General features: G+C 36.9%; 2 protein-coding genes across 2 annotated transcripts; one reads left to right on the top strand and one right to left on the bottom strand.

Annotated features, from left to right (window-relative positions):
* Positions 1-947: 947 nt before the first annotated feature.
* On the top strand, positions 948-8813 carry LOC127862044 (trichohyalin-like). The gene is made up of 3 exons (XM_052400989.1): positions 948-1586; positions 3775-4067; positions 5758-8813. The coding sequence occupies exons 1-3, from the start codon at positions 1220-1222 to the stop codon at positions 6082-6084; spliced, it is 987 nt and encodes a 328-aa protein (XP_052256949.1). The 5' UTR covers positions 948-1219; the 3' UTR covers positions 6085-8813.
* Positions 8814-19613: 10800 nt separating this feature from the next.
* Positions 19614-27606, bottom strand: LOC127861791 (uncharacterized). Its single transcript, XM_052400471.1, has 2 exons — positions 26139-27606; positions 19614-20819 (listed from the first exon to the last, which is right to left on the bottom strand). The coding sequence occupies exons 1-2, from the start codon at positions 26247-26249 to the stop codon at positions 19614-19616; spliced, it is 1317 nt and encodes a 438-aa protein (XP_052256431.1). The 5' UTR covers positions 26250-27606.
* Positions 27607-27954: the final 348 nt, after the last annotated feature.

Below are 27954 nucleotides of genomic sequence, written 5' to 3'. Positions count from 1 at the left end.
GCGGGCGCCCCAGGGTTGGGATTGGGGCCATGCATAGTTGAGATTGACCCTAATGTCATAACAAAAGTTCAGTATCAATTTGAAGTGAATCAGTTAATTTCAATTATGTTAAATTAACATAAGTATATGTAGATATATGTCTAACTATGCGTGAATGACAAAAAAAAACTGTAAAGTTTACGTCAATAAAACATTCTGTCTGTCCGTCTGTCTGATAGAACCTGTAACACCTGTAAAATATGCGGAGCAAACTCGTGAGGCGTTTTCAAGTTATTTTCACATCAAGCATTCGTAAAATGTAAACAATAGTTTTACTGGTGCCCTACAGATAAAAACATGTCTGGCCTTTTTGGATTCTAAATCTGATAATACGATTATTTGATAACGTAGCACAATGTATATTTAACGCAATAATAATTACATAACAGTTAAATTGAAACAGGTCTATAATGCTCATATGTCATATTTTATGTTTCTCCATTTTACTGATGTTTAACAATAGTATATTGCTCCGTGTGGTGTTTCTGCTGCGATCAGAGTGGCTTATAACGAAATAGAAATTCGGATAATATGTGTAGCGTCAATTTGAAAATATTAATTATAGACATCTTAAAAACAAACAAACACCGATTAATGAAAACAGAACGCTGAACGTTATGAACAATGTGTCAAAGTTTCTTTTGTATTCAACTAAGCTTCAGTGAGCGAACATTACAGGCATTTATAACACCCATTAGCGTTTATTATTTCACAGTTTCGGTGAATGCAAACAAACTTTCATGCCATCGTCATCCGATCAATTTCAATCGAGGATTTCGAACTGCGACAAATACCGCCGTTTCTATTGTCGATAACGTGTCAATGACCGATGATTACCGAGGTCGCGCGGAGATCGCCGATGTTTGGTTTACGAGCGGCTATGGAGATATTTAAATAGCCGCTTAACAACCGACCAATATTGTCGTAGTTGCTAGCCAAGGTTAAAGTTCACGCGATTGAATTCCATAATAAAAAGAACGTTGGTTTAATGTTTAAATCAGAACACAACATCGTTCTCAAAGTTAGGTTAAACTTGTTTTGGATAAAAAAAATGTACTTTTTTACTTATACACTTTAAAGATATAAAGGAACCAATATCAGTTTAAACGTGTTAAAAACTCATATTGCTATGTACGTTTAAGTCTTAATTAGTGATCTAGTGGAATTATTAACTGGAAGAATGGGTTGCAAGCAGTCGAAAGCCGTTCGTGTTCAGCCCGTCGGGGCGGCGGAACTTAGTGGGGGAAAACTGAAGCCGTCGGCAAGCGATGCCGGCATTGAAGCCGACATTAACGAAAGACGGCGTTCCGGGAACGTGAAGCGTAGTAAATCCAGTAGAAGCCGGAATTCCATGGGATCCTGCGAATCCATAGACGATGAACTAGACGGATCTGACAGGTATGGATCGGCTGGATCCAAGAAGAGTCATGACTCTGGACTCGGGGATCTCGGGGACGGCGAGTACAATCATGGTTTCATCACCGAGCACTCCGACCCCGACAAAGTCAAACAGATTGAAAGTGAATTTAAAGCAAGAGATGATTTAGGTGAGTTTTGAACTTATTTATATATTGTTTATATTCAGTTTTAAGTAATTTTATTAGTTTTCACGGATTTTGTATTCAATTCAGACCAAGCGTAAATGTCACAGACCTTTTTTATGAGTCAATACATGAAGATTGTAACTTCAAGACCGTGTGAAATTGCCCCAAGTACCTGTTGGAACATGTTGAATAAAATGTTCATGGCATTCCGCTTACAAAAGGCTCGTCTGACATTTGATATGTACGCGTTATCATACAGTTGATCGGGTTACAGTCACTAATTGTAAGGAGCATTTGATGTTTATTTCATTGATCATTTACAGCCACATTGATATGACCGTTCCATGAATAATTTCGATGTTCACCCACTGAAATATTTTATAGAATCTAGCTTACTATATTCGTATTTAAAACAATGGGAACTAATTCGTGTCGCGTTCTCTCATGGACATCGTTTTATCTACTGCGACCGTTTAAAAAATCACTAGAATGTTCATGACTTAAGTTCGTTTTATAATTGTAAAAGTTATCATTTAAATAAATACAAATACTTTCTTAAAACAAAGTTCAAATGAAAGTTTAACAGTGGATTAAGTTATGGGCTGTGTTAAGAAAAGAAAATGTTAATTGTATTTGCACCACGAGCCCTAAAAAGTATTAGAATTTAATCGAATAATGTCGATATTTGTTTTACTTATCCGTCTTCCACACGGCTTTCTTTCTAAGTGGAATTTTATCGCAAAACAAACTCTCTGAGGTATTTTACATCGTTCTTCAAGTGGCCACAATACATCGAATAATTGCACTTCGTCTTCGTGTTTATAACTTTATTATCGCGATTTATTTGCATTTGCATATATAGTATTTACACCAATATAATCGACGGTGTAAACATTAACGGCCGTGTGATAAAACCTGTGTGTCTTTTGTAATCTGTTAAGGGGGACAAGCGACCCGTGGGTCCATTGTTCCGAACTAAAAAGATTCATTACGTTCAAGTTAATCTGTTTATGAAAGAAATGTCACCTAAAAGCATACATGAGTGTTGAAAATGTTTGAAAATGTTCTGTACTTTGCAAAGTTTTCACTTATAGATAAAACGCTAAAGTTTCTTTTTTCCATTCATTAAAGGCCGTAGAAGTGACAACCTGTGTATATCTAACTTCTTTTTCGTCGCTAAAACCATGTAAAGTTTACTCGGTATTGCAATATGTCCATCACTAAAGCAAATTAGATTGAATTTCGTACACAAAACGCTTGACAGATTTGGCACTAAAGAATTAAAGAATAAAAGATAATCTTAAGTCTTTAAGAAGATGTATTCACGGGGTTATTAGAGATTAACTCAGAATAATTGTGCCATAAACGAATTATTGTATCTGTCTTTAGAAACTGCAAAGGGTACTTACATACTTCAAAGTATTTGGGCATTCAGTTATTATACTTTACATGAAACCACCTTAATACTATACATTAAAGTACGTAATAAGATAAGAAAGAATTGGTTAATTGCCTGTGATATGCACACTTGACGACCTACAATATTTCATGAATTATTTAAAACGCTCCGCCACAATTCTTCGCATGTAAATGGGCCGTGCTCTGTGAAAAGGGTGTTTAATGCATGTGCGAAAAGTGACGTCCCATATTAGCCTGTGCATTCCGTACAGGCTTATCATGGACGACACTTTTCGCTTTTATGGTATTTTTCGTTTACAGAAAGTCTCTTCTTTGTAAAAATCCAGTTTACTAGTATGCGGAAAGTGTCGTCCCTGATTAGCCTGTGCAGACTGCGAAGGCTAATCTGGGACACCACTTTATGCACACGCATTAAACCCCCTTTTCACAGAGCACGGCTTTATATTTACAAATACACACGTTCGAAATGTCGAAATGCACTAAAACTGAAATATTGCTTCTTTATGCTATAGTTCAAATAAATGCAACACGACTTATGAACGTCTTATTGTCAATCTTTAACACGAACTGAATGTTTGTGTACACACATATTCCTAGCCAATGTTTAAATTTGGTAAATATGGCGATTTTCGACTTTTTGTAATTTAATAAGGCTTTACGTGTATATTTTTTGGAGATATGTTCAGCAAAAGCAGCTTCCGTAGGATTATAAATGCGCTGTACCAAATCACGATACGCGAATAAGTATTTTTTATAAATATTTTTATTACAGAACTTGGCATAACTGGAGTCGCCCTAAACACAAGAAATAGTGCTAAAGATAAAGCCAGGTTGGAAGAGTCCATGATTCTTCAGAAACTTCGCGAAGAGGGGCTGATCAGCAAGCCAGCAGTCGAGAAGACGGGCGCGGTCTCGTTCGATATCGTCGAAGTAAACACGAGCAACAAGCTGAAGTCACTTCCTCCGGTAAGACTGGCAAAGCTTGAACGACGGCGCAAGAAGAAGCGCGTGCTGACGGACGAGGAGATACAGCAGAAGTTGGAGCGCGCGGAGGAGAGACGCAAGGTGAGGTCTCGTCTTCTGTGAGCTTGTTAGCTGTTATGGAAAACATTTCGATCTTGCAAAAACGTGTTTAAGTCGTGGGGATATATACAATTATGGTGAAAAAACAGTACGACCATGTCTTCTGATTCACACTTTCGAAAAGCTAACTTAACTTGCTAATTGTAACAAGTTTCATTATGTTGGTCTATTTAAGTATTATTTAAAGACTGTGACCTTGCATTTCTATTTGAATTGCTTCTTTTGTTTCTGCACATATAAATTAGTAGAAATTTGAATAATCAATAAGGCAGGTTATGTAGTAAGTGGTCAATTCAAACTTATGTTTGGATAACAAATCAACGCATATTACAAGAATTATTGATTCACGCACGTATACCAAACGAACCATTTCATTGTTAAGCGTACATTAAAGGTTATACATTATTGCTTGCGGACACAGTTTTCCAAAGACCTATAGATAGGTCTTTGAGTTTTCTGACAAGGGAAGCAATTTTAAATATTTAAAGAATTGATGTCATCTGATAAAATGTTAACGGCACACTAGCCCTTTAAACAGAGCGGTATTGATTGTAATACCGATTATCTTATTTATCGGTTAATCTGTCAATATCGATTATACCTCATCCAAGTCGACGCTTATTGAGTTAATCAGTCGATGTACATGTTCGATTACTTATAAGTCGCGTCATGTGAAAACGGATCTTATGCATTAGCGGTCAGGGTATGTCTATACCGACCTTCACATTCACGCAGCCATGTTTGTAGTGACGACATTCGCTATTAAATCGCGTAAGGATTCGTGGTCTTAGTAGGGAACATGGTAGCTCCTGACCAGGCTGCGTGGATGCACAGGCATGTATTTGAAATACGCTGGCCAAATATGGCCTAAGACCCGTTTTCGCATGACGCGGTTTTTATATAGAATAGCCCCCCGTTCTATTAGGAAAAATTGCATATTCATCTAGATTACAAACAGATACCTTTAATTATATCTATTTATGCGAAGTAAACACTAACCTCCATTATAAAAATAATTTTATGAATACACGTGTTGAGTAATCAAAGAAAAGCAAAGTAATGTAAAGATACATACCTTTTCCCAGACATAACAATTTTCTCTGCAATCTACAGAATTTCAATAAGTTTTCAAAACTCATAGTATGATTACATTTTGTATACAAATGGTATATTTCGTACTCTATTTGATAGAGACCTTTCCAGGCCATGTATTTTACACAAGCATTGTTCGGAAACCTTGAAAGAGAAGTTTCATACAAAATTCTTTGGACTTTAGTGCAATAACAGTTTAAAGCAAATTATCAAAATGAGAAGAAAAAAAGAAAGAAATATAGTTAACGCCATCTTCGTAGATTGAGGGTGTTCTGCTTGTTCCAGTTCCAAATAGTCCACGTTATTATCAGCCGCCTTCATATATACGAACATCAAACATTGTTCTCAGTCGTTAAAAAGTATATGCACATACATGTATTTGCAAGTGTACATGATTGTTGTTTGTGTAAAATACATATAACCTAACATTTTAGCAGCGCTCTAAAAATCCGGGCTTAATACATATGCGTTAAGTGTCCTGTCAATCTGGGACGACACTTCACACACATGCATTTAGCCCCGTTTTAACAGAGCGCGGCTCATTTATAAAAACTTACACGTGCCGTTTGTGTACTCTCAGCGCAAGGAGAAGGATCGCCTCGAGAAGATCAAAGATATGGACCGGGCTGACCTACCGGCGGCGCTCGAGTCATTCGCAGACTACCAGAAGAAGAAGGAAGAAGACGCCGTCAAGAAAATGGAGAGCGTCACCGACAACAAGGAGCGGCGCCTGCGGGAGATCAAGGAGAAGCAACTGGAACGCGAGCGGAAGCGGGAGGATGTGCGGCGCCGCCGGAAGGAGAGACTCGAGATGGAGGCGATACAAGCAGCTAACGGGGAAATTGTGATGGACACTGCCGAGCTCCTGCAAAATAAGCGCGAGCTGACGCCGGATGTTCCGGAATGAGATTAGTGACAAGTAATAGGAATTTATGAAGATGGAAAAAGTTTTACTTTTGATAGTTTGTATATATCTTGCCGAAACAGCTGTGCTTCAATATGGACGGATTCAGTTTTACCCTGGACCCTGTTGGAATATAATTTTAAATTGTATATAGCAGATTTGAGTTGATACGAATCTCAATTCGTATTGTCAAACTACGGTATTTTTTATGTATTCAAAGCAGCCGTGACACAAAGAACATTAAATATCGGTATGCTTTGTTTTAATGTTTTCTGTGTGTGACATAATTTCGATGGCTCTTTTAAAAAGTCGAACGAGATGGCACTAGCTTGGGTACATTCTTAGAATTAGTTTGTTTGAACCCAATAATCAATACAGCACACATTTACATAGTAGAGGATAGAATTCGATTGCATACATTGAAAATGTATGTTAAATTTAAATGATAAATGGTAGAAGTTGACTGCATATATTGTAAATGTATTTTTAAATATAGCAGTAAACCTTTAAAGGTGCTTGGAAATAGACTTGATACCACAAAGTGTTGAAAGGACGATACAGCGTTCACACATTTTATACATCAGTGCCCGGGGTCCGGTCACATTTGAAGTGGATTGTATATCAGAATTATAAACCATGTTCGTATTTTAATATTATGCAAAAAATACAATGAAATCAGCTAATTCTTCCTCTTTTTCTAGAAAATACATGCACATATGTCTTATATATGGATATTTGAATAACATCGTGTATGTCATCTCTTGTATGTATTCTCCGAAACATTTTACTCAATGACAACTATTCAGAACAAATGAAATTAACTGAATTTTAAGAATTCAAGAGTTAATCACATTTGTTTACTAGTTGGTAAATGTTGAATAATACGATGCAGTGTGTATGGCTTGTTTTGAACGTTGTCTCAGGATTTATAGATTTGCATTTTCACGCTGCTTTTATGTGTTACACTTGTTAGAACTGTCGCTATACCATGATATATCATATTATATGTTGCTGTCACAGTGTGTGTTCCTTTGTTAAGTGATATATTTAAAATACCACATGCTTTGGACAGTGTCATAATTTTATATCGCATGTTTTGTAAAGTGTTACATTTTATTTAATGTCACCATATGTTATTAACTCGATTTATATATAAAACTATATATATAAACTTTTAAAATTATACTTAATATTTGATTCACCTCAAAGAAAACGAAAATACTCAACAATTTATATTAAATATAAAAACTTATAATTATTTAAAGCCCTGAAAATGAAAACATGATCGCAACCGAAGGCTTTGTTTACAATAGCTGTTTTCACTTTATTGTATTGTTTGTTTTTTTATTTGAAAATAGTTTCAAACAGCGATCGCAGTTATAGACCAAAGGTCTTGTACTATTGCCAAGTCGTTACTTGGCGGGATTTACTTTCAGTTTATTTTTCCGATAAACAAATCTTACTTGTCATGACAAACTATGAACAATAGAAACGCATGTTTAAGCACATGTTTTACATGTATTGTACCTCATGATTTTCAGACACGTAGTGTTCGCTTACAACCCGATTGTTTTATTGTTGTTGTTTGTTGTGTTTTTTCTTTTACCGTAAAAAAAGGATTCAACTAAGGTAAAAAAAACTTGAAGCATTAAGAAACACATTCGTTGAAGAATTGTGTATAAGTAAAGGCCACTAACAATGACATAATATTGTACAGTGTCAATTTGTTTATGAAATTTAAGGGTTATGGGAAAATTGGTTAAACTGTACTAAAAGTGGTGAAATATATTTTTACCGTATTCCTTCTATTAATGTTATTTAATTGGAATACTTTTACATTTAATATGTATTAATTTAACTTTAAATACATACTATTTTGAAAAGCCGTTTCAACTGCGATATTTCCTTCATAATTAGTTCATATCTTATTCAAGGTAACCTTTTGTGGGTATATCCAATCATGTAATTAATTAAGCAGCCCCCCTTCTGCATATTTTAACGACAAACCAATTAACCGTTCAGTTAACCCGCGTTTGGTAAATAATAGATACATTTATGCGGCTATTATACCAGGCTACTGAATACATAAACAAATTAAGAATGAACGCCACAGGAAATATAAAACCTGGCTAATTAACACATATATTGTTTCTGCATTTGATTATACTTACAAAGAGATTTTTAATGATTTACTGTTAGCTCATTGACCAATATATGTTGTATATTTCAGTGTTAGCTCATTGACCAATATATGTTGTATATTTCAGTGTTAGCTCATTGACCAATATATGTTGTATATTTCAGTGTTAGCTCATTGACCAATATATGTTGTATATTACAGATGATTTACTGTTAGCTCATTGATCAATATATGTTGTATATTTCAGTCGATATCAGTTTATGCTCGCACTAAATCCATAACAGTATTCAATTTCAATGTAAACCAGTAGCCTAGTTCCCGAGTCTGCATCAAGTATTATGTATGTTGTATCTTGAACGATATGTTAAATAAAAACAAACCATATTGTTGTATATAGATTTTTTCTATTAAATTCTAGGGCTTGATCAGTAGAAAATCAGTATTATAAATATGTCATTATAATATAGTTCAAAGGACTTTATTATTTATTATTCATAGTTGTTTTTATTATTCGTAGTTGTTATACTTTTTTTAAAGTACACTAGCATGGATATTGAAACATGTATGTGTAAAATATTATCAATGCATATAAACGTGTATTTTGTTTATGACTTCATGATGCTTTTGTTATTGATGTATATGTTAAAAGGTTATATTTATTTATTTGTTGCAAAAGTGATAGCAGAGTTTATTAGCTTACTAGTTGTAAAGAAAGTCATGAATCATAAATATATTTATGCGTCATTAAAATATGTGATAGCATATGTCGGATTATATGGCGTTGTTGTTAATTTCGTTGTTGTTGTACTGAAACATGCAACATATATGCATCTAAGCCCACTCATCATCATCATCAATCCTCTCTGTGCCGTCTGGTGCTTGAGGCGACGGCAAGGGAGCGCCACTTTGGTCTGTCAGCTGCTGTTGCGGGTGCTATCTGCAGAGTGAGACCTCTGTTTTTTAGTTCTCTCTCCCCGGTTCGGCGCCACGTTTCTTTCGGTCGTCCACGGTTTCTTTTCCCCTGTGGAGTCCATCTCAGTGCCACCCTGGGTAGCGAGTAGGGTGGCATCCTGCAGACGTGGCCTAGCCATCTCCATCTCCTCAAAGCGATGGTCTCAGCGATGCTGTTTGCGCCAGCTCTTTCACGCAGCTCCATGTTCGTGATCATGTTTGGCCAGAAGACTTTCATGATCCGACGCAGGCACTTGTTCTGGAAGACTTCCAGTTTGCGCTCGATGGCAGCAGTAGTCTTTTAGTACTCAGACCCATATAGAAGGACGCTCAGCACGTTGCTCTTGAAGATGCGGAGCTTGGTGTGCATGCTAAGAGTTGTGGTCCTCCAGATGGGCTTCAGCATCGCGAAGGCTTGGTTGGCTTTGCTGATCCTCGTGTTGGTCTCCCTTGCACAGTCTCTATCTGTGGTGACCTTGCTGCCCAGGTAAATGAACTCATCCACATCTTGCAGAGGCTGGCCATTGATGGTGATTGGGTCGCCCACTCTGGTGTTCTTCCTCATGACCTGAGTCTTTCCAATGTTGACCCTGAGACCTATGTTACTTGCTGACAGTGCCAACTGTTGTCACTTCTGCTGGATGTCCTGGTTCCTGCTATCAAGTAGCCCGATATCGTCGGCGTAGTCCAGGTAATCTAGCAGAGAGGTCAGCGTCCACTGTAATCCTTGCCTCCTTCCCTCTGTGGTGCGGCGCATGATCCAGTCAATTGCCATTGAAAAGAGGAGCGGCGAGAGGATACATCATTGCTTCACTCCAGTTTCCACCTTGAATGGTTCAGTGAGCTGGTTGTTCTGAATGACTCTGCACTCAAAGTTTTCGTACAGGGACCTGATGACGTTGACAGGTTTCTGAGGGATGCCATAATGTAGCAGAATCTTCCAGAGGGAGTCTCGGTGTAGGCTGTCGAAGGCCTTCTCGAAGTCCACAAAAACCACGTAAAGTGATCAATTCCATTCCTGGGACTGCTCAATGAACTGTCTCAGGACGAAGATGTGGTCGATGCAAGACTTGCCATTCCTGAAGCCTGTCAGTTCCTGACGAAGGATACCGTCCACTGCTGTTGTGGTACGTTGGAGGATGATGCGGCTGAAGATCTTACTGGTGAGAGGTAGTAAAGTGATGCCTCGCCAGTTGTTACAGTTCCCCAGGTCTCCTTTCTTGGGCAGTTTGACGATGGTGCCGGTCTTCCAGTCGCTTGGCGCTTCTTCACTTTCCCAAATCTTTTGAAGAATCTGGCAAAGAAGCTGCAGCGTCACTGTGTCTTCTGCTTTCAGCATCTCAGGGCACACTCCATCGTCGCCTGGCGCCTTCCCATTCTTCAGCTTATGGATGGCTTCATTGACTTTACAGTGATGTTGCCGAGGTTTATATCAAGGTCCTCTTCAGCTTCAGGAAATGTCGGCTAGGGTTGGTGGATCTGGGCGGTTTATGATGGACTTGAAGTGTTGCTTCCATCTCTTCAGCTTCTCCTCTTCCACAGTGACATGAGTTCCGTCTACAGCTCTCACGGGAAGGTCATGGTGCTGGCCGTAGTCGCCATACAGCTTCCTAGTGTTCCGGTACACTGTCTTCATGTCATTGTGCTCGGCTGCTGTCTCCGCCTCCTCTGCCAGTCTCTCTATGTACCTCCTCTTGTCTCTTCTTGCTGATGTCTTCACCACCTTGTCTTTCTCACTACTAGTATATTCCTTTGAAATTCTTTCCTTAAGTCTTGGGGATTTGGTGCCCAGCAGTTTCTTTATCTTCTTTCTTCTATATGAGACCACGTTTCTTCTGAGATCCATTCTGTCTTCTTGCTCTTTCTGAAGCCTAGAACTTCCTCTCCTGTCTCTTTCATTACTCTGTTGAAGCTCTCGATGGTCAGTGCTGCCTCATCTTTCTAAATACTAAATATATTCCTGAGGGTTAGCCTGAACTCTTCTTTTACTTTTGGGTCTTTCATCTTGACCACATCGTAGCGTTGGTTCTTGATGTCTCCTGTCTCACTGTGAATGAACAAAAACTGTCACGTGACCACAAAAGTCAACGTCAGAAGTCATTTTATGACAACAAACAGCCGCGCACGGTAGTTTTTTTTCCAATATCTTTGCTGATCATCCTCTGACTTTCATACGACCTAGTGCAGGCAATATGGCATGCATATAGCTTTCGATCGGTATATCATGCGTTTTGTGTGTTGCTCTGGTTTTCGAGAACACTTCGGCGCAAATTTCCATTTAATTTTTAAGAAGCAAACATCAGTAGTAAAATTACAAAGAGTCAGTGTTCTCGAAAATTAACGATCACAGAACAGTCTATGCTTTACCAAACGAACATATATTACATATGTCTATGCATAAACAAGCACAAATATCTACCAGATATTTAATTAACGTTTAAAGAGTGAAAACAAATATGGCAAACGTCAGTGTTACGTTTAGGAATGGCAAACGTCAGTAGCAAAAATATGCAAACGGCAGTAGCCGAATAAATGCAAGCGTTTATTTAATAAAAAACATATGAAACAATATAATTTATGCTAATTTAGATTTAAATTAGATATAACAAGTTAAGATTGATGTCATAAATTAATGCACGACATATATAAATTCTGCAACAACAAACATGAACTAATGTTTAAATGATAGTATGTGCATCTAACAGTTTATAGGTGTCTATCGCAACCGTTGTTTATTTTTGGTGTTTTCACTTCATAAACACCTATTTTGTTTCACGGATCATTTCATAATGTTCAAACAAGTAAAATAGTATAAGTCACAAATCAATAAGATTGCATATTATTTTATTAAAGTGATATTATGAATTGAGCTGAAAAAATTAACAGGTCAAAAGAGTTAGTTAAAATGTGGTTAATGACCAACGCATCTTGCTGCCAGTTGTTTATAAAAAATATATATATATTATATCCGATAGTTTACGTGACTGGTGAGTCCTCTTAGTCGAAATGATCCGTAAAACAAAATAGTGTCTTTGTGTCGTATGAACGAATCTGCAGAAAACTCAATTTAGATTCACATTGTAAATCGAATCATTCCTGTCGTCAGTTGTCAAAACGAAAGTACGGTTGATATTCAAAAGCACTATATTTCTCTTTCAGGGATATTTTTTTAATATGTTGATGCTGCATTAACGAATATACGTGTATATGAAGTGAAAACACCAAAAATAAACAACGGTTGCGATAGACACCAATAAACTGTTAGATGCACATAATATCACTTAAACATTAGTTCATTTTTGTGATTGCAGAATTTATATATGTCGTGCATTAATCTATGACATCAATCTTAACTTGTTATATCTAATTAAAATCTAAATTAGCATAAATTATATTATTTCACAGGTTTTTCATTAAATTAAACGCTGCATTTATTCGGCTACTGCCGTTTGTATATTTTTGCTACTGACGTTTGCCATTCCTAAACGTACTACTGACGTTTGCCATATTTGTTTTCACTCTTTAAACGTTTATTTGATCGTTAATTTTCGAGAACACTGACTCTTTGTTATTTAACAACTGACGTTTGCTTCTTAAATGGAAATTTGCGCCGATTTCTCGAAAACCAGAGCAACACACACAACGCGTGATATACCGATCGAAAGCTATATGCGTGCCATATTGCATGCACTAGGTCTATGAAAGTCAGAGGAGGATCAGCAAAGATATTGGAAAAAAACCTACCTTGCGCGGCTGTTTGTTGTCATAAAATTACTACTGACGTTGACTATTGTGGTCAGGTGACAGTTTTTGTTCATTCACAGTGTGTCTTGGCTTTCCTGAGCTTCAAAGTCACCTTGGCCACCAGAAGACTATGGTCGCTGCCGATGTCTGCATGTCGCATCACACGCACGTCCTGCAGATAGTGCCTTCACCGACCATTGATGATGATGTGATCCATCTGGTTCTGGGTCCTGCCGTCTGGTGATGTCCATGTTAGTTTGTGGATATCCTTGTGCGCAAACAGGGTCCCTCCTATGACCAAGTCATTCTGTTGGCAGAAGTTGACTAGTTCCCCCCCCCCCCGTTGTCGGTGATCACACCCAGTCCATGTCGTCCCATGGTCCTCTCTCTGTCTTTGTTGTCGCAGCCAACCTTAGCATTGAAGTCGCCGAGAAACATCAGCACGTCATCTAAGCCCACTATCACCCATTTATAAATAAGAATATAAAAAAACGACAACATGTACATTAGTCTGCCGCTACTCTTGGTCCAATGCATTCACTATATACCGAGAAACATCATAAAACGCCACAGCGTTGCCTTTAAAGGGACCTTTTCACAGATTTTGGCATGTATTGAAGTTTTTCATTAAAGCGGGTATATACGATTTTTTATGTGTGTTTAATTGTAATATATTGATAAAATATGTTACAAAAACACAAAATAGGCAAGAAAAATTATACATTAAAGCCGAATTTCATAAAATGCAGCAAAGACAAATAAGCGCCCCGAGCCGATAGTGACGTACATATTTTCCTACAATAATCGAAGCATTCGTCTTTGTATTATAAGCCGTTAAACTACGAGGGGTGTTCCAGAAGTTCGTGGATTTTCGCTATAACTTATTAGTTTGCTGGTAAAAGTCAATGAAATTTACATATTATACAAACCAATTATCACGGACTTTATATATAAGCTAAAAATGCATAAATTCCATAAAGCGCGTTTGAAACGCGTTGCCATAGAGACCTCAGTAACGACATGCGGCGCACGCGTGTATTTTATTATAAGTATGAGCGTTACGCGAATTTAAATTTGGTTTAAATATCGTTGATACACAGAATTTACGGCAAATTTCACGTTACAGCGCCTAAGTCCTCCTTACAGCCCGGATTTGGCCCCTATGGAGTTCCGCGTCTTCCCGGAAGTTAAATCACAGTTGCGCGGTATTCGCTTTGCAAGTAAACAGGAACTTACAGTTGCAGCAAAGCGAATCGTGTCGTCTTTTGACGCTGACTGGTATAGAGACACTTTTGACAAGTGGATTTCTCGACATATAAAGTGCATTCGCGTTGGAGGTGATTATGTGGAAAAGATTTGACAGTTGTTAACTTCATAACGTCATTGACGTTGAACAGAAACGTTACACGTGCGTCGGTGTGCGCATTGTGCACATGTTTAAATCTCTGATATATATTTATTGTTTTATGTATTTCCATGATATTTGGAGAGTATATTTGGAAAGGACGAAATATTCTTAACATGCTATTTGTTTGTCCATTTATGTTACCAAATGAAAGTTATAGCGAAAATCCACAAACTTCTGGAACACCCCTCGTAAGTTTAAATGCACATCGTACATGTATGGTATACATGCTGGCGAATTCGGCTGTACAGCCGTTTTCAATTTCAGAATTAAATATCTGGCCTATTTCGCATTTTTTGACACATGCTCTTCTTAACTTTTATTTTAATTTATGTTGAAATATATATATAATAAGTTTTTTACACAGTTTATATAAAGCCATAAATATTTGACAAAATCGTATATACCCGCTTTAAATGGTTTGTATTGATAAATATAAACATTCGATGTAAAAAGAACTATTAAAAAAAATAAAGAAAGAAAAAAAGTAACCCTCAACTGGGCTCAAACCACTGATCCCTGGATTAAAAGTCTAATGCTTAGACCACTAGGCCATCCGTGCTCATAAAATTAACGATGTATTTTATATTTTATATATGAAATCCTTATAGTGTCACAAATTATAACGACAACAACAAAGCTCCCCAAAATATTCAATCGTTTCGCGTTGCAACGCTTTATAATTTTCAGGTTTTGAAATCGTCAAAAGATGCATATACTAGTAATAGATTTTAGAGCATGGTAAATGTTCAGTATTACTGTTTCACGACACAAAAAGGACGTTAAAAACGAATGCATTTTTTAAGTATTGGACCAAATTCCTTTTTTATTAAAAATAAAGTGATTCACCCGACCGAGCCAAGTTATTTAGTGCCGACCAAAAACATTATTTGTGATATGTTATAGTTTTCAGTAGTTTTCAGTATTGGTTTGCTTAGTTCGATCAAACTCGCTAAAATTATAATTCAATTAACTTGACAATAAATAAAGAAATAATACCGAGTAGATATTTTCAAGATTTCTGCCATTTAAAAAGTCATGAGAAATACTCATATATCTTAAAACTACTAAAATGGTTTTCAGTATTGGTTTGCTTAGTTCGATCAAACTCGCTAAAATTATAATTCAATTAACTTGACAATAAATAAAGAAATAATACCGAGTAGATATTTTCAAGATTTCTGCCATTTAAAAAGTCATGAGAAATACTCGTATATCGTAAAACTACTAAAATGGTTTACGAAAAACTAAGTTTGTCCGACGTCACTTACAATCTTTTGGCGATGATCGTGGAAATATAGCACATATATTTAGCCCATTCTTACACGAACATTATGTAACCCCTATCTGTGATGTAAACGGTCTCTTTTGTCTGTACTGTTTATAACCTAAATTGTAATCAATATTAACATATTAGCGTTGTAAGGTGGAAATAAATAGAGTTTTTTTTTCATAAGCAGAAACATTACAACTACCCTCACACGAATATGGAACTTACATAGCAGCCATGCCATCTTCTAAGCTCATGGTCATGACTAAAAAAATGGGTAGATCACTGCGCGTGAACATTGCGTTTTTCGGATTTTCAGTTGCACATGGTTCATATCACACACTAATAAAAACTTTTAATGAAAGCGATCATTGTGTCAAAGATAAAAAGTATATAATCAAGGAAAACGTAGAACATTGGCGTGACAACTAACAGCTGTGCGTCTACACATCAAGCTAATGACATATTTCAAGTTTTAATTCAATCGCTTGACAAATGTGGAGTATTTCACTCCACAAACACTATTCGGGGGACGGAACCGACCGACCGACTAACAAATTAACCGACATAGTGATTTAAATGCACCCTTATTAAACTTAGTTTGTGGGGATGTAGATATGGTTTATATTTGGATTAGATATCGCTAAATTTAATTGTTAATTTTAAAACCAAATTACCCATGTTTTTTACAACCACACATATGTTTGCTCATAAGTATTAATAAACGATAATGCACTTATAAATTACCTGTCATTGAATTGCCAGTTGCAACGGAATTGAGCACCAGCAATGTTTGCAGCATCAACTATTTATTATGCCCCCCTTCGAAGAAGAGGGGGTATACTAGTATTGCTTTGCACATGTCGGTCTGTCGGTCCGTCCACCAGGTGGTTTCCGGATGATAACTCAAGAACGCTTGGGCCTAGGATCATGAAACTTCATAGGTACATTGATCATGACTCGCAGATGACCCCTATTGATTTTGAGGTAACTAGGTCAAAGGTCAAGGTCACGGTGACCCGAAATAGTAAAATGGTTTCCGGATGATAACTCAAGAACGCTTAGGCCTAGGATCATTAAGTTTGATAGGTAGATTGATCATGACTCGCAGATGACCCCTATTGATTTTCAGGTCACTAGGTCACAGGTCAAGGTCACAGTGACCCGAAATAGTAAAATGGTTTCCGGATGATAACTCAAGAACGCTTAGGCCTAGGATTATGAAACTTGATAGGTAGATTGATCATGACTCGCAGATGACTCCTAATGATTTTCAGGTCACTAGGTCAAAGGTCAAGGTCACAGTGATCCGAAATAGTAAAATGGTTTCCTGATAATAACTCAAGAAAGCTTATGCCTAGAATCATGAAACTTCGTAGGTAGATTGATAATGACGGGCAGATGACCCCTATTAATTTTCAGGTTACTAGGTCAAAGGTCAAGGTCACGGTGACCCGAAATAGTAAAATGGTTTCCAGATGATAACTCAAGAACGCTTATGCCTAGGATCATGAAACTTCATAGGTACATTGATCGTGACTCGCAGATGACCCCTTTTGATTTTCAAGTCACTAGGTCCAAGGTCACGGTGACCCGAAATAGCAAAATGGTTTCCGGATGATAACTCAATAACGCTTATGCCTAGGATCATGAAACTTGATAGGTAGATTGATCATGACTCGCAGTTGACCCCTATTGATTTTCAGGTCACTATATCAAAGGTCAAGGTCACGGTGACCTGAAATAGTAAAATGGTTTCCGGATGATAACTCAAGAACGCTAATGGCTACGATCATGAAACTTCATAGGTACATTGATTATGACTGGCAGATGACCCCTATTGATTTTCAGGTCACTAGGTCAAAGGTCAAGGTCATGGTGACCCGAAATATTAAAATGGTTTCCGGATGATAACTCAAGAACGCTTATGCCTAGGATCATTAAACTTCATAGGTACATTGATCATGACTCGCAGATGACCCCTATCGATTTTGAGGTCACTAGGTCAAAGGTCAAGTTCAGGGTGACCCGAAATAGTAAAATGGTTTCTGGATGATAACTGTAGAACGCTTATTCCTAGGATCATGAAACTTGATAGGTAGATTGATCATGACTCGCAAATGACCCCTATTGATTTTCAGGTCACTAGGTCAAAGGTCAAGGTCACGGTGACCCAAAAAAGTAAAACGGTTTCCAGATGATAACTCAAAAATGCTTATGGCTAGGATCATGAAACTTCATAGGTACATTGATTATGACTGGCAGATGACCCCTATTGATTTTCAGGTCACTAGGTTAAAGGTCAAGGTCACAGTGACAAAAACATATTCACACAATGGCTGTCACTACAACGGAGAGCCCATATGGGGGGCATGAATGTTCTACAAACAGCCCTTGTTTGTATAGCATCTGTAAAACCAATAAGAGGTGTGTATCAAACATGACGGATACCACCTCACCGCATTGTCTGCTACATGTACAGTACAGCTCACGCAAAACCAACAAAGTCCGCGGCTACGCCGCGGACAGATTCTTCTGTTAACGTATTTTCGCCGCGTATTTACTCGGCATGATGCCGAGGCACTCGGCGAAATTTCGCGGAGTGACGCCGCGTCTGTTTTTGCCTCGGCATCGATTCGCGGAGTAACGCCGCGTACATGCGGCGATTTGCCGAGTATAACTATTTACAAATATTGATTGTATACTAATCTATAACACATGTTATCGAAATATAGAAACATACACAGACAATACGCTGGTATGTTTACTTCTGTGCGATTGTTAACATTTCTCAATATCTGCATACATTAAATTAAATTATCAATCGAATGTCATCTGTCAAAACAATTATTGTGTGTGTCGGTAACTAGATCTACATTGAGTTAAAGTTTACACAATTAAATCCCGTAGATTCGAAAAAAACGTTTATTTTCATAAGATTTGCTATAATGCATATAAGAACCAAACCAACATACACAGACGACACAAAATATAAATAATGTTGACTATTTGATGAAAATGATGCTTTTATTTTAAAATAAATTACTATCGCTTCATGCCGATTTTCAGAAAAAGTCTTCAGGTGATATACACATACGCAGTGGGAATACCGCCGTGGATGTCGTGATAAACGGACTTATCGAGTAATAGATAGAGACGTTAAAAGTGGCATGGATGTGGTAGTCAAAATAACATTGTTTAAATGACGCACAAATTATTATTATTGTGGCAAAATTCGTGTGTCGTGTAAACTTTTGGTTCTGCTAGAAATCTCGCGAAAATAAAGATAATTATAAAGTGTTTTCCGCATGTAAAGCGTGGGCATTAACATGTATATTGCAATTTAAAAACACTGTAGCGCAGATAAAAAGGATATCGTTATTTTTTTGTTAATTTCGTTGCACTTGGAAAAAAATACGCATCATGCACTATTATTAAGAAATAACATACATGCTATAACTACATGTATAAACAGAATTTCGCGTGCCCGCTTATTTAAAATGTGGAGTTAAGACGATATTCAATACTTGTAACAATTATTTTTTCTATTTACTTTATAATGTTGAAATGTTAACAATGTGTTGTGTCTATATATATTTCAAGTTCTCAATCATGAATTCCCAATTGTAACGCTTGACTCCATAGTTTTCTTGCAAGCCTAATTTTCTTACGTATTAATTTATCTGTGTTTTTCTTTCATTTTCAGCTCGCAACAAAATTTAAGGTCAGTGTGCGTCTCCCTGTACTTGCGTTGAAGGACATCGATATTACAAAACAACAGAAGTAGATAGATCTACGTAAAAAGTGGATTTATTACACGAAAATATTAATCTTTTTTTAGAACAATACACCAGACATATTTACATATATTTACATAACAGCTGCAATGTTTCTATCATATTTACAAACAAACATGAGACCACACACACGCACACACACACACACACACGCAAACACACGAACCCACCGTACACGTACACACACACGTACACAGTCACACACATACACACACACTTACAAAACTAAAACTGATGATAATCAGCAATGTTCTCATTACTTATGGTGATCTGGACCTCACCACGTGTCCGTTTTTCTTTCCGTCGCAGACGTTCATTTATTCTTCCAACAACGGCTGTCCATACAGTTGCAGAGCGAGCCTCTTTGTAGAAGAACTTTGTCATTTGTTCGACGTACTGGCGCCTTGAACCTTCTAATGGCTGTTTCCCTGACACCCCATGCCAATTATACAGATGGCGGAGCTTATCTGGTCCAAATAGCTCAGGGAACACGTGGGGCATGAGGAGGCAGGCAAAGTGGGCCTCGTTGTGGGCCTCCCTGTGTATGGCTGCCACAATAACCTTATCAACAAGGTCGCCGCCAGTCGGTTCTTGGGGATTATCCTCGTTGATGATGGGAGCCAGCGGCTCACGCTGCTGCTGGCTCTTCTGGCTGATGGACACCTCCAGGCGCTCCAAGCGACTCTCCACAGCAGTTAGGCGCTTACCAACGGTCACTATTGAGCGTTCAAGGGATCCTAGCGCCCTTACTTGGTTTCTCATCAGCTCCTCCATCCGGTTGTGATAGGTGAAGACCTGTATAAAGTTGTTTCTTTCAACTGTCTCCGCCGGTGTAGAAACCCTCCTAACTGGAGTAATCAGAAGACTTCTGTGTTCTGAATTCCGTTCTGTTGTTGTGGCGTCTGTTCCGGTGGTGGCGTTTGCGTCTCGTAGTCCCGGTGTTGTGGCGTCTGTTCCGGTGGTGGCGTTTGCGTCTCGTAGTCCCGGTGTTGTGGCGTCTGTTCCAATGGTGGCGTTTGCGTCTCGTAGTCCCGGTGTTGTCGCGTCTGGTCCGATGGTGGCGTTTGCGTCTCGTAGTCCCGGTGTTGTCGCGTCTGGTCCGATGGTGGCGGTGGCTTCTAGTTGTCGTGTTGTTGTTGGGGCGTCTGATCCGATTGCTGGCTGGTCCCTTGGGGGTGACCCTACCGATATGATAGCTGCCCTTTTCTTTGTTATTTTCGTATGTGACTCCGTATTCCTAGCCTTCCCCTTTTTTGTCGGGGCTGTCGGGGCCGTCGCGGCTGTCGGTGCTGTCGGGGTTGTCAGGGCCGCCTCGACCAGCTGCTCCAAAAGCTTCTCCATTTCTGGCTTTCGCCCCTTTCCTTTAACAGTGGCCCGCGATAGTTGCTTGGCATTTCCCCACCGAACTTCATACTCTTTTCCGATCTCGATCTGAAAAAAATATAAATTGATGTAATTTATTATCATTTCGTGATATGTAAAAAGGTAAACCATTTAAGCTACCATAGCCATTTTGATAATTACATGCCTATCAAAATAGATGGATCGCAATTATTCTAATATTTGTTTTATGGCTTGCTGAAATTTAAATGATTGAAGCAATTTGAAATTATGTACATGTACGCATTTATTCTCACTTACATACACCATTTTTATATAGATATTAAACACGTGTGATTGAACTGGCTAAAATCTATGCAACTTGTAGTTTATGATAATCTGTTTTGGTCAAATTTTTTTTTATTTTTACATGTATTAATCAATTTAGTATTTTGGCAATACATTACTTAATAAATTGTCTGCCTATTCCCACGTTCAGAACAAAACATGTCTACAACACGTGGTATATGACACCATGTTGTTAGTTAGTACATGGTTAACCGGGTAAATGTCTTTACAGCATCTGATCATAACGAGATAATCGATTTGCGCTCAACAAAGGGGGTAATTAAACACCGGAATGTACATGTATATGTTCAAACGATGGTGTCTCGATTCTTGAAACAATTGTATCTTCATATAGAGAAATTAGAAAGAAACAATTTCACATTATAATGCAGTCGGAAAATAAAACAGACGTTATAAACCTTGCTAAATATGTTTAATGCTAATGAAATTTGTAATAATATAGACAATCAGTTATAATTGTTAACTTTCACAGGACTATAGCCATGTTATTTATTTTTTTCATTGAATGTTTGTATAATTAAATCATTCTACAATTTCCTCGTGTTACAGTTAAAGATATAATTAAATGGATAAATTGATTATCTGTTGTATTACTATCTTTTTGTGAACTTCTCTTATTAAATCAATGTATTGATATTATTATACACACTGCGTAACTTTCAGAAAGTTTCTGTTTTGTGGCAAAAAGCATTGTATTATGCATAAATGCTAATAAAGGTTGTTGTTGTCGTTGTATTACGACAATACGTAAAAATTACAAGTTCAAGCTATGTTTAATACATTTATGTTGAGTGCATGGGATCGTTATATGTATTGTTTATTTCAATCCTTATTTCATCCTTATTTGAGCACTAAACACTATTTCTAAACGAAGTTCGTTTCGAGTCGTTTCTCTTGTACAAAGTAGCAAATATTTTAGAAAGATCTCTCGAACTATTAAAAAGTTAAACACCGAGCGCATCATAACACTTTGTTACAACATCATAAAGGTTTCAAAAACATTTTAAATATTATGTCTTATTCAGACATCGATAACAAAATATTTAGGTGACATATGTTTTATTATTACATTTCCAATTAAACAATCAACATAGTAACGCATGAAAATTTCAAAATCTTTCATAGCTTGAGAAAAAAGTAAGAATATAAGCTTATATAAAATTTATAACGATTAAATAGAAATAATAATACAAATAATTAAAAAAAATATGAACGCGGAAGTAGAGCTCTATGTAGACTTTTCACTGTTATAAATCAAATTCTCAACACGCGAAAAATTAAACGTACAGTACACTGAACAAAAAAAATCATCGTGTACAAATCATATTATTTTGCAACGACCAATAAACAAATTAATTTATATTAGATATAATAACATGTACAAGTTGTTTCTGTATTTAAACATGTGTTTGTATTTAAATTGTCAAAATTATTTATAATTTGTGTGGTCTGTGTATGGTGTATGTCGGATAGTTCTCATTTGTTTTTAGAAATTATTTTGACAATAAATATCGTTATTTTAAATGTTTTAAGCAAGTCTCGTTTCCGAGATCATATACGGGAATTCACTGTGCTTTTGACAGACGGCACGTGCTTATCTAAAGTTTGTGTGTCGTAATATACAGGATGTTGGATGATCAAGGCTTGATTGGGCAATAAAACAAAGACGCGGTCTGCGGTTTTCGGTACATCGTTTGTACTGACCAACATAATATTTATAGTTCACGTACTTATCTTACATTAAGGGATTAAACCACGGGTCGAAGCCACTGTGTGCTTGTTAGGGCAATAAAACACTGTCCCGGCGGCTATTTTTCAGTAGCATGCGTGGTCAGAAACTAACAAGTTAGAGTAATAAATCACAGAGATTATGATCTGAGAACTGCATGGAGTCTGAAATGAAACAAAATTCCGACAAATCAAGGAAAAAGTCGCTTCTTTTAACCCCGAAAAAAACGGTAGTGTGTTTTCTGTCTTCTGAAATTTTATTGAACTTTACATTTGCACTAACAATGCATAAGTGGAAAAGATTACGAACTAGACCAAACATGCGCGATGAACAGTTTAGAACATCGATGTAATTACATCGATGGCTGCAACTGAATTATTGTTATAAGTTAAATTATGTATTACAATAATACGATTTCTTTCACTTGCATTTATTAACAAAGAGAGAATACAATTATTTAAATAGATGATGAAAAATCTAATAACGAACAATATGGGGCTTTTTCAGCCATTTTTGGAAAAGGAGTCTGGTCTAATAGGGATTTTTAAATCGATTAAATGGCGTGTACTATACATATACGGTTTATCTACGTCACTGACAACGTGTATTAAGTAAATTCAAGCAAAGCTGGTATATTGAGATAACTTCTTGACTTTATAACAAATTAGAAATAAGAAATACAAAACATCCATTACATGTACACGATTTCGAGTATCGTCACATAAATTATAAATATAAAGGTTGTTATAATAACATTTTATGCGAAAATATAAAATGTGTTGCGACAAACATTAAAGTATCACTGATTAATTATCATACCAATTAAGTTTAATTGATTAATATTTTGCCATTTTAATTCTTGTTTGTTGTATATAGGACCTTTCACACCTAACAACCCGTGAAAAACACCGATCATATTATATCCTACATCTATTTCGTATATTTTTTTATTTTATTTTTTGCGGGAGGAGGGGGGGGGGGGGGGGGCAGATAGTTGACTAAAAAAAGTGCGAGTTGACCTGAAATGCCATGCAAGTTGACAGCCGTGCGAGTTGACTGGCACCCAAATGGATATTTAGATATTTCGTGTCATGTGTCGTTATATTAATAACAAGCTCTTACACAGACCACAGACCATCGTGCCATCAACCTGACATTAAACATTTTACACAATCACGTACATCCAATTGCCTATAAAAGGTTGTCGTGTGTGTTTCCACATGTTTGCGCATTATATTGTAGAATGGGAAAACTTGATGAGAAAACAAAGCTTGATATAATATCTTTGTACAAAAGTGGACATTCAACTAAGCGAATTATTTCAACACTGGGATGTAACGGTGTTGTAATAACGCGGAATCAGGTGAATTATTGGGTCCAATCTTACGAAAGTGGACGGTTTTCATACGGGGAAATTAATGAACGCGATGATTCAGGAGTTACTAAGAAGTTGTTTCCATGTGACATCGATTTAATAAGACAAACAATAAGTTATGATCCAAATATCAGCAGTACAGATGTGCATAAGAAATTGATTCAAGAAGGGGCGACGTTTAGTTTGTCAACCACAAAACGAGCTATTAAACTTGCTGGGTTTACTAGTGCAACCCCAAGGTATGCCCAGCTAGTAAGTGATGCAAACAAGGTAGTCAGAAAAGATTTCTGTGAAAACCTCCTAAAAGTGAATGACTTGTTTGAAGACGTCATATTTACTGACGAGTCTTCAATTCAGTTACATTCTAACAAACTGACGTCATACAGACCTAGACAGTCAGTGAACGTTTGTATGCCAAAACCAAAACATCCCCTAAAGGTACACGTCTGGGCCGGAATAAGTCGTAAAGGACCAACGAGTATCTCAATTTTCGACGGCATTATGGATTCGGAATTTTACACAAGTGCGATTTTACGTGACAATTTAGTGCCATTTATTCGCACCAAGTTCCCCGGGACCCACAGATTTCAACAAGACAACGATCCTAAACATCGTTCGCGACTGGCAATGAATTTCATGGATAGTAATGGAATCAATAACCCAAAATGGCCAGCACAGAGCCCAGACCTGAATCCGATTGAAATGGTTTGGAACCAACTTAAGCGTCATGTGTCTAAGAGTGAGCCAAAAACAAAGGAAGAACTAGTTCGGGCAATCAAGACTTTCTGGAATAGCCACATGACGGTAGAACAGTGCAACATGTACATTGACCACTTGTTCAAAGTGGTACCGATTTGTATAAGAATGAACGGATGTGCGACAGGCGACACACCCAATCGCGTTTTCAGCAGACATGACTCAAGGGGAAAATCTATTCAGTTCTTTGAAAACCTTCTGGACACTGATGAAGAGACACGTGGCAAAGCCTCACTATATAATCTACAGTGAATGACTGTATATCTGTTATGTATATATTATGATTTGTTTTAACTTTTTTATAAACAATTATAATATATAATTAAACATTTATAAAGTATAGAATTTATTGTTTCGTTTTCTTTCTTTCTTCTGGTATTGACAAGAAAATAAGTCAGACGGTCAGTCACTTTTCACTACGAGAGTCAGAATCGTCTTAACGGGTATATTTTATTAGATAATATTTCATTATAATAACTACCAATAGCGGGATAGGTTACACACCAGTTAACCCGTCATAATTTTACGCATTTTCCCATTTTTATAAGTACACTAGTTTGTTACAAGTATGATGATTTATTTGTGTACCAATTTAAAAGCTCATTACATTAAATGACAAGCTCCGAAAAGTACTTGAATGAATCGCAATATGGCATTTATTGACATTGTTTAAAACATGTCAAAATAATGTATTCGAGTGGATAGAACTGTCGCTTGAATCAAAGTTGAGTGGAAATACAGAACGCTGTGTCTTCGTAAATTGCATAATACGGGAAAATTATTTTTTGCGCGTAAGTGTAACGGCGAAGTTAGGAACATTTTTATTATAACATAATAATTTCAGCAAAAAGTAATTGAATATCAATATGTACGAAAAATATGCACCTTCAAATTATTACGAGTGTACATTAAAGTCCAATATGTAATTACAAATATACGGAAAAATAAACAGAAAGCCTCTATAGAAAATTAATATAATAATAAAAAACCGGTACTGTATTAAAATTCAATTAAGTGTCGCATACATTGTAAATAATATGAAATGTTTAACACGCATTTTTGGGCGGAGGTTTCTATTGTCATAAAATTTGATTTACAAATTCAATATTTGAAGAATATATTTAATTATATCGTATTCACATAAATATTTACGACCAGCTAAACATATATGTCCATGTAAATAAAAATAATAGAGTCTTACGTCGTCATCGTGCTTGATGTAATTCCTGGCTCGAACCTGAAACTTCGAGTCCTCCAAGAACTGAACGAGAAAGAACAACGTCTCCGCTGCCAGCAGATGTCGCCGGGTCATTTTTCACAGCGTACACAACTAATCCAATTCACAACACACAACAATCCACAACACTTAACAACAAACACTGGCAATGTATATTAAATATATAAGTCGCAAGTTACTCCAACATTTGATATCAAAGGGAACTCAGCAATACGTTTATAACTAAGACAGGAAAAACGAGCATATATAGGTATATCTGATGCAAATTAAGAAAAAAATAACTCAAAATGTCACCCAAAGTTATTATAACATTCAAATTTTAGTTCGTCGTGGCTTCAAACTGATAATTGCATAAATAACACACAATTATCACTCCTCGAGGTGCGGGAGCCTTCAGCTAGGTGCGAACATGGTTTCTTTTACCGTCGGCGTCTTAAAAGACAGAGTAAAACCTGTCATGTGCATGGGTGTAAAATACATGTTGACATTTGAAAAAGGAGACATTCATTTTATATTGGCAATCCCGAATTGTTATACAAACAAACACGTGAATAACAAATCATTTTTTTTTATTGTTACACATAATATTAACTTGCTTTAAACATTGAAAATCATTTTCATAAGAATTGCTAAACACAAATGAGAACAAAACCCATATAAATAGACGACACAAAATATAAATAAGTTTGACAATTTAAATTCAAACATTTACTTCAATTTTTTTCCCGATTTCCAATAAATGACTTGTAGATGTTGCATAAAATCTAAAGATAAATTAAGTTGTTTATTGGTCGTTTCAAAGGAATTTGACCGACACACGACGCTTTTTTGTGTGCAATCAGAATACATTTCAACAATTGTTTCAATGATTAAGGAACTAAAAGAGCGTACCGCTAACGATACAGCGTGTTTGAATTTTATTTTATTTAGAGTAAATGTCATTGCCAATTAATTCGCGAGATGTTTTGGTACTTCATTTGAAATTCACTACGAAACTCTGAATCGAAATTAAAAGATCCCACTGCTGTCTGCGTTCTGAAGTTTTTATTTAGCAATAAATACACCAACGCCAATTATCCCGCTTTTTAATCCGGACAAAATAATTAATGAAATCATGTGCAATATTTATTTAAGACTAGAATTTGTAACAGAACATGAACTGTACACGACGCGCGCACACCGCGTCAGGTGACTTACGCATGTTGGAATACCCGTGTCCTGATAGGGCACTTATTTCATTTAATCTTTAAATAGAATCATATGCCGAAATCCATTTGATACTTTAGACAAATGTTGAACATTTGTGTAAATGAAATTGTTAAGCATTAGTTTCGTCAAAATTTACCAGAATTTGCTTTTACAAATGGAAGACGCATACACGGGATTATCGGGTAATGGATAGAAACGGGAGAAGTCGCATGTATGCGGTAAAGAATACGGATAATTTGGAAAGATGATGAAAATTCTAATAACGAACATTTTCAATGTATTATGTAGTGTATGTTTTTCGGAACGTAGTTACTCTACATTTAATAAACATTATGATGTAAAACTTTGGACCATTTTCTATCAAAGATAAATTATAGTTCATAACATTGTTCGCCGAGGGACTCGGCGTCATATCACCAATTTCCTCGGCATCATGCCGAGGCGTTTCGCGGAGTCGAGATGCGGAGTGACTCCGCGAATAAACGCGGCCACTCGGCGGCCAGATGGCCGATGCCGAGTCGACTCCGCGTACACTCGATGTCGCCAAACTCCGCGGATCGCGGAATTTGCT

The sequence above is a fragment of the Dreissena polymorpha genome, chromosome 16 (assembly GCF_020536995.1).
Source record: "Dreissena polymorpha isolate Duluth1 chromosome 16, UMN_Dpol_1.0, whole genome shotgun sequence".
Classification (NCBI taxonomy): Eukaryota; Metazoa; Mollusca; class Bivalvia; order Myida; family Dreissenidae; genus Dreissena; species Dreissena polymorpha.
The sequence above is the reverse complement of the archived record's forward strand: the minus strand, read 5'-3'. Positions and strand labels throughout refer to the sequence as shown.

What these genes read in the sequence shown, in the direction of transcription:
- LOC127862044 (XM_052400989.1), top strand. Translation starts at nt 1,220, where the DNA reads ATGGGTTGCAAGCAGTCGAAAGCCGTTCGTGTTCAGCCCGTCGGGGCG. An exon ending in TAAAGCAAGAGATGATTTAG is followed by an intron (nt 1,587 to 3,774) that starts GTGAGTTTTGAA and finishes TTTTTATTACAG; the next exon opens with AACTTGGCATAACTGGAGTC. An exon ending in GCGCGGAGGAGAGACGCAAG is followed by an intron (nt 4,068 to 5,757) that starts GTGAGGTCTCGT and finishes GTGTACTCTCAG; the next exon opens with CGCAAGGAGAAGGATCGCCT.
- LOC127861791 (XM_052400471.1), bottom strand. Translation starts at nt 26,249, where the DNA reads ATGACCCGGCGACATCTGCTGGCAGCGGAGACGTTGTTCTTTCTCGTT. An exon ending in ACATCAAGCACGATGACGAC is followed by an intron (nt 20,820 to 26,138) that starts GTAAGACTCTAT and finishes TATTTTTTTCAG; the next exon opens with ATCGAGATCGGAAAAGAGTA.